Source organism: Brassica napus, chromosome C1 (assembly GCF_020379485.1).
Source record: "Brassica napus cultivar Da-Ae chromosome C1, Da-Ae, whole genome shotgun sequence".
Lineage (NCBI taxonomy): Eukaryota > Viridiplantae > Streptophyta > Magnoliopsida > Brassicales > Brassicaceae > Brassica > Brassica napus.
In genome coordinates, this window is record NC_063444.1 from 29106012 (window position 1) to 29113131 (window position 7120).

General features: G+C 37.5%; 1 protein-coding gene across 4 annotated transcripts; it reads right to left on the reverse strand.

The window, feature by feature from the left end:
* Window positions 1-1582: 1582 nt before the first annotated feature.
* Window positions 1583-5977, reverse strand: LOC106436830 (protein RRP6-like 1). 4 transcript variants are annotated; one of them, XM_013877778.3, is made up of 14 exons: window positions 5388-5976; window positions 5132-5287; window positions 4652-4810; window positions 4484-4567; window positions 4071-4150; window positions 3925-3975; window positions 3731-3839; window positions 3500-3582; window positions 3252-3297; window positions 3079-3166; window positions 2800-2969; window positions 2288-2431; window positions 2132-2212; window positions 1583-2053 (listed from the first exon to the last, which is right to left on the reverse strand). In XM_013877778.3, the coding sequence occupies exons 1-14, from the start codon at window positions 5880-5882 to the stop codon at window positions 1703-1705; spliced, it is 2097 nt and encodes a 698-aa protein (XP_013733232.2). In that variant the 5' UTR covers window positions 5883-5976; the 3' UTR covers window positions 1583-1702. The 4 variants fall into 4 exon arrangements, with proteins under 4 accessions (XP_013733232.2, XP_013733239.2, XP_022550773.2 ...); XM_013877785.3 differs by having other exon boundaries at window positions 2288-2341; window positions 5388-5974; XM_022695052.2 differs by having other exon boundaries at window positions 1583-2212; window positions 5388-5977.
* Between the last annotated feature and the right edge of the window lie 1143 nt (window positions 5978-7120).

A 7120-nucleotide genomic window follows, 5' to 3' on the forward strand; every position in this document is an offset into this window, starting at 1 on the left:
AAGATATAATGCACAATCATATGCACAAGGATTCACACAAAGACCATGAATCAATTATGAGGAGATAAACTCCCCTGTGGTGGATATAACAAACATTTAGATTCCTAATAAGTCTGACCATAAGAAAAGAAAATAGATTTGCGGTTAAAAGATGTAGAAACCGCCTACTTATATGGTCCACTGGATAATGAATAGATATATAAATCCCAGAAGATATTGAGTTGTCAAATCAACAGGTTCTCGAGAACTAAAATATATATGTGTATGTTAATATCCTCTGGAGAGATTTCCCAAACGATTATCTAAAGAAAGAGATTGAAATGAGAATTTGAGACAAACAAGGTTTTGTTTGGGAATAAAATTAAAACATCTTAAAAGATGGAATCTTTGTGCATCAAATGGCTTATAGAAAGGTATTCAACCAAATTTTAAACATGGACTAAAAGCTCGTCCATTGTGTTGTCCCATAAGGTACTTTGGTCCGGACACAAACGTATTGTAAGTCTCAAGAAGAACATGGTCGTGAGGATTTTTTGAATTAGACACGGATCCTTTGATCCCAAGAAGGACAAGGGATATGTCCTTGGTCCGGAAAAGTTCTTAACCCAAGTACCATTGGCGCCTTGATGTAATAGGCAAGCTATACTAGGCTGGACATGTGTTTTTGCCATGAATCTCTTGTATATGTTTAGATTATGTCTGATCATGAGGTTATCTATCAGATCCACATCAAGCTCGATCACAGATAGGATATGTATTTACACATGGAGGTACGGTCATATCATGGCGTTCCATGAAACAAACCATCGCGGCCACATCATCTAATCATTCGGAAATATTGGCCATACATGAGGCCAGCCGCAAGTGTGTTTGGTTGAGGTCGATGACCCAACACGTCCGAGCTGATTGCGGGATGGCCGAGAACAAAGAGCCAACCATGATGTATGAGGACAATGCTGCGTGCATTGCTCAGCTCAAGGACAGTTACATAAAAGGTGATAGGACGAAGCACATATTGCCTAAGTTCTTCTTCACTCACGAGCTTCAGAAAGCCGGTGAGGTCCAGGTCGTCCAAGTACGATCCAGTGACAATTCAGCAGACCTATTCACCAAAGCACTTCCTACCTGCACGTTCAGGAAGCTCACGCATCAGATTGGGATGCGTAGGCTGAAGGACCTCCACTGAGGTTCACATCAGGGGGAGTAGTGCGTGTTGTACTCTTTTTCCTTCATCATGGTTTTGTCCCACTGGGTTTTCCTGATAAGGTTTTAATGAGACAACATTAAGCGTATTACAATCCCTGTATAATTATGGCATCCAAGGGGGAGTGTTATAAATCAATTGGTGGATGTCCATAACCGGCCCGACACCTAGAGGGAGTGTCGGCCAACCCTAGAGAGAGAGACGGTCGCGTGAAGAGAAGAGGAGAGAGAGACGGTTTAGGAGAAAATGAAACTCTTTTCCTTTTTCCTTGTATTTGTACACTTTCCATATTATGTTTTTCCTTTCATCTATCTTGTAACCCCTATATAAAGGAAACACTTATGATTAATGAAATACACAGAAACTTACGGGACAATATTTTGGGAACACTAAAAGTACATTAATATATAAGTCAAAATACATTGTATACAAACGAGAAATACAAAATAAGGGACAGAAATTCATTGAAACACTGTACTACAAAAGCTAATCAAACAGCTAAATGTTGAGAAAGCCCGGTTTCAAACTCATGAATTTCCCCTGCTGTTCACTTATCTTATTCATCCTTTCAACTTCCCTTTCCCTACCATCTCCAGCTTCTGAGTCATTATCCGAGTCATCATCATCTGAGTCATCATCATCTAACACGATAATATCCGGACCAAATGTCTTCACGTTAATTGATACATCCGGTCCCTTAAAAGGCGTTTCTGAAACACTATCCGCCGCATCTTCGGGTTCCGATGTTTCTTCACCATACTCATCATTGTCATCCGATAGAATAATTACCTCATCTGGCTTAGAGACACATGCTGGCTTTGACTTGGACACTTTGACCTCTTCATTTGCCTGCATATTCTCAATAGATTGGTAATAACCGATTGATCCAAGCTTTTTCTTAATCTCTATGTAAGCATTAGTTATCACCTTGTTCTCATTTCCAAACTTCCTCTTTGAAGGCAAAGCTCCAAAACCACCGCTTTGTTCCTCCGAAACATCCACACTAACCTAACAAAAATATTATAATGTCTTTTTGTGTCCTAGATTTGGGAAAACGACAAATAATTTATAACAGAGGTTCACCTTTCCTGAACCATGCGAGACTGTGGTCCTGACGCCCCCGATGTCATTTTCAACCTGCAAAAACTTCTTTGAACTCAGAGAAGAAGCTACAACAGCTTCTGTGCATGTTTCCTCAACGGTGCTTTCAATATTATTCTCAAAGACCTAAGCACCCATAGCGAAAGTAGAAAAACAAATCATGATCTCAAGGTTATGCGCCACTAAACTACTAGGAATTTGGATTAGTGACCACCATTCGAACGGTGCAGGATTTAGATACTAATAAACCTTTATACTTAAAATACGGTCTTTAAAAACTTATCAATTCAATAACGCATTTCAAAAAGCACATACTCCCAACTGAAACCTTAAATTTCAAAAATACATAATTTCTTTCCAAAAACTCTATAAAACAACACTGCCATAAGCCACCGCAGGATACAAGAGCAAAGATAGATTTTAGTGTTAATATAAACAGGAAAAACCCCCCAAAATAGTAATAATAACAATTCAGAACATAACAAATGTCTTACCGTTCCAGGATGCCATGTTTTTAAGGATTGAACAACTGGCTCGAACGCCGCTGCATTTTGCATTGATCGCCTGATGACACTGATCACCGCGTCAACATTACGCTCGATGTAAGGAAGCTTTGACTTAAACAACCGTCGCAACTTTCCCACATTAATTGGCATCTCTTTCGCTATTATTATTATTAATTAAAACAAATCAGGACCTAGTCCAAACCACTTATTTCCAAGATAAAAGAGATCATATCCAAAAACCTGGATATGTGAAAGTAAAATATCTACCTATTTCAAGAAGAGTTTTGTTTGGTAATACATAACCAGTGCTCTCATCGTCTGCTCGTGCAATCCGATCTTGCCATTCACAAAGCCCCTGCAAGGCAGCAACTACTGAGTAAGCTCCATATGATAATATGATAAAGGGTGCCTTGCGGTATTTGCGCAAGTTGAGAAAATACCGCAACAATGGCAAGTTGAACCGCATTGAAATTAGCTGCCTGAACCCTGAAAATGCCCAAACGGAAACATATACTAGAGATTAGTCTTAGGTAGCTACATCATGCACAGAGGGTAATATCTAACTGGGAACTGCACTTAGATAAAAAGTAGAAAACGATCAAGGGATAATCAAAAACCATGTACAACAGCCAACCAATAAAACTAAAGAGTATATTTTCTTTCAAGAAGAGGACAACAAGCAACAAACCCATAAATGTGAAGATATGAATTCTCAGTCAGAAGCTCTTTCTCATATAGTTGCATGCACACATCATAGCTGCGCTTATAAACCTGTTAACACCAGCAATTTCGTCAAAATAATTATCCAAAAACCAAAGAAGGACACGATGCATCCCCTGAATGCAACGAAATATAGAAGGCAAATCGTAGATAGGATAATACTGGGTAGAAGATCTTGCGAATAGCTAATGATTATCACCTCTACCAGAGGGGAGTCAGGTTTCTCGTCTTCTTTTGCTACCGTGTGCAAATCTACTCGCATTACATCATAAATATACAAAAGATAATGTGTATCTTCTCTAGCATATCTGCCACCATATTAAAAAGCATGAGCTCTACTCACCCAATGCATAACAATAACGAGAGACTAGAGAGAGTAGAGAATATACTAACCTTGTCATTACATCTGGAAGGGGTCGTATTCTCCAGTCTGCATTTTGGTATCTGCAGGCAATTAGGATAACAGACGTTGAACGAAGAGTGAGAAGATGAGAGTGTGCTTAAGAAGAAAGGTTAACAAAGGCTGAATTATGACCCACTGTTTATTTGCAGCAACTCCACAATAATGTTTCAGAAGAAATTCAAGACTCTTTCTCTCCAGCTTTAGCACCCTTGAGGCCTGAGAAATTCAAGAAAATCAACATTCCCACAAAAAGACTGACAGAAAACAAAGAGCAGCGCTGGAGAGTATTTTCGAAACTGAGTGCCTTCTAAGTTCTAACTAAAACCATCATCTCATAGCCAGAAGAACGTCAAGAAATTTACTAAATGACCCTGCGCAAATGGGTGAATGCTATTCCAGTGTCGTGATAATGGACAAAATAACAAAGTGTCTGAAAAATTATATTTTCTTTTCTCCATTCGTCAACATTCAAAATTTGTTTTGCTAAGGTGGTTTTATGCGCCTACAAGTAACATGGCTTGCGAAGACAAACTCCAGCAGAAATCAAACCTGTCCTGTGTCAAAGAGATTGCAAACATATATGCCGAAGTCACGTTGAAGCCAAATAATATCTCGATCTGCTCCATGCATAACCTAGTTAAATTAAATTTGTTTATGTTGCAGTAGTCATATACTAGGGGATCTGTGGAAAGAAACTTTAGGCATTTTGGAGGAAACCTTTTTCTTTTTAGGGTCTTTGAAGATATCCCTGAGATATGTACCAACGTGATCCCAAAGCTTGAATGTATCGACTATATAATCCTCCGTTCTGGTAGATATTTGCATCAAGCATGTTAATCCTTGAAAAGACCTATACTGATTATGCTCCAGATCAACCTACAAAACAAACAAAAACAATGAAACTTCAGGTTAAGCATGATCTATCAAAGAGAACCAACATCACTAACTCATCACTTCTGTCTGTCAATGTAACAAATGTAGTGGGGGCAGAGACATATAGGGGAAACTATAAATGTCCGTTACTAAAACTGACTAGCATACTGATAGTTCACATCCATTTTAGTTTCAGGAAACTTCTTATAGTTTGACCAAAACTCATAGCATAATCAAACTCTTACAGCCTCCACTGCATTGCACATTTCTTTTTATTATAGAAAAAAAAAAGAGAAAGAACGAAAGAAAGAGGAAGGTATTTACAGCAAACTCATCAACACTAGACAATTTCGCAGCTAAATCCTTCAGATCATTGATTTCTTCAACAAGCTTGAATGGAATTCCTTCCAAAGAGAGGGGTTCAACAGGTTTCATCTCTGATATATCTTTATCAACAAAGTCCATCACTGAAAGTTTCTCCTGCAAACACATATCAAAAGAGAAGAGAAGATCAAAGATTACAATTCTGGATGTTTAGATAAGAAAAACTACTTTTTTCAGTCTCCAGATATTAACTAACCAGTGGATGAATAAAGCCTAGATTGTTCTCCTTCTTCTCCAACCAAACATGCTCAAACGGTACATTTGCGTTGTTCACCAAAATCTTATACTCCTCCTGAGGCTTCTTTATCGTTGCTATATGAAACGAAACCTTTGCCTTTCCATGTTTCGAATCAGTTTCCTTCTTCATTGTGTCTTCCAAATCCAAATCAATTCTCTGGAGAACTTCATCGTTCAGGTTAACAAGCCAGTCATACGCATCATCTCCTACAACATCCCCTGAATATCTCATCGGTTTCCGACAGAAGCCACCGATCGTCTCAAGAACACACTGCGAGCTCCCTGAAATCTCATCAATCCGAAGCTTGAACTCATCGAAATTGCAGAGAAAATGGAAATCCTTATTCGCTGGAATTGCAAGACAAGTAGAAGATAGCTTCGAGAGATTCTCCGGGAGAGAACCACCAATCAACGCCTCCAGAGATTTCAGCCCCGGGGAATCGTCGGCTGCCATGCTTATTAGCTTATTGTCGCCGCAGGAGGAAGAAATTCTATTCAGTAGAAAATTAACCACTCGTTTCTATCTTAATAGAAGTAATTTAACAAGGGAATTTAAAATGCTTCACTTCTCTAGGGTTCACCTTTTTTAATGTTCAAAGACTTTTTTTTTTTTTTTTTAGCAACATAAACAAAAGAAATAACCTCATGACACTGTGTACTATACGGTCCGTTATCTTGTTTTGCATTCAGGTTTATTTTTCTGAGTGGTTAAAACTTCTTTTCAATAACTTTATGTTCACGTGGAAGCACCGTAGTCTATTGGTTAACGTTTAAAGGTTTCTACACCCAGGTCTAATGTTCGAATCTCATGCTATGCAATTTCTTGCAGATTACAGAAAATCCAGGTTTCAAGTCCCAGAGAAGAGCGATTTATTAGTGCAGACTACAAAAAGAAAGATTTGCAAGGAAGCTTCAACATGGTGCAAGTAAATCTGGTCAGGAATGGATCTTCATATGACGGCTCAGATGATGCAGTTAGGCGTAGATCTTCAGAAGGCAGGTAGTATTGTCGGTTGTCGATTATCTATGTAATCTTTCTCATAAATATAATGTCATAATAAATCATCGTAAAAAAACAATAACTCTATGTTCATTTTTTTCTGATTCGGAAACGACTTTTACGAGTTGAGAACTATCTATAGCAAATAATATTACATGAAACTAATATTTTTTTTTGTTAGCAAAATAAACAAAGAAATAACTTCATGGCACTGTGTATTAGACTGTCCGCTATCTTGTTTTGCATTCAGGTATATGAATAATATCTGAGTGGTTAAAACTTTTTTTCAATAACTTTATGTTCATTTTTCTGATTTGGAAACCACTTTTAGGAGTTGAGAACTATTTGTAGCAAATAATATTACATGGAACCAATATTCAAAGACATCTATATTATGAAAACTGAAGTACAAATATAAACTTATTCTTAAATTAATTTTCAATGCCATTGAAAACTACTTAATCTTAACTTTTAGCATTTATTATTTTTCTAAAAGTTAAAATAACCATAAAACATACCTAAATCAATTTCAAACTAATTAATGTTAAAACTAATTTAATTTGTTGCATTCAATCTGTAAACTACCATTACTTCAATGCCAAAAACCAATGTTTTGAAACCTGACCCGGACCCCAGTCGATCCGGTAAATTCGGTGATTCGGTATGTAATCCAGTTTGGATTTTAGGAAAAT

What these genes read in the sequence shown, in the direction of transcription:
- LOC106436830 (XM_022695052.2), bottom strand. Translation starts at nt 5,882, where the DNA reads ATGGCAGCCGACGATTCCCCGGGGCTGAAATCTCTGGAGGCGTTGATT. An exon ending in GGAGTTGCTGCAAATAAACA is followed by an intron (nt 3,976 to 4,070) that starts GTGGGTCATAAT and finishes AATTGCCTGCAG; the next exon opens with ATACCAAAATGCAGACTGGA. An exon ending in CTTCCAGATGTAATGACAAG is followed by an intron (nt 3,840 to 3,924) that starts GTTAGTATATTC and finishes ATATGGTGGCAG; the next exon opens with ATATGCTAGAGAAGATACAC.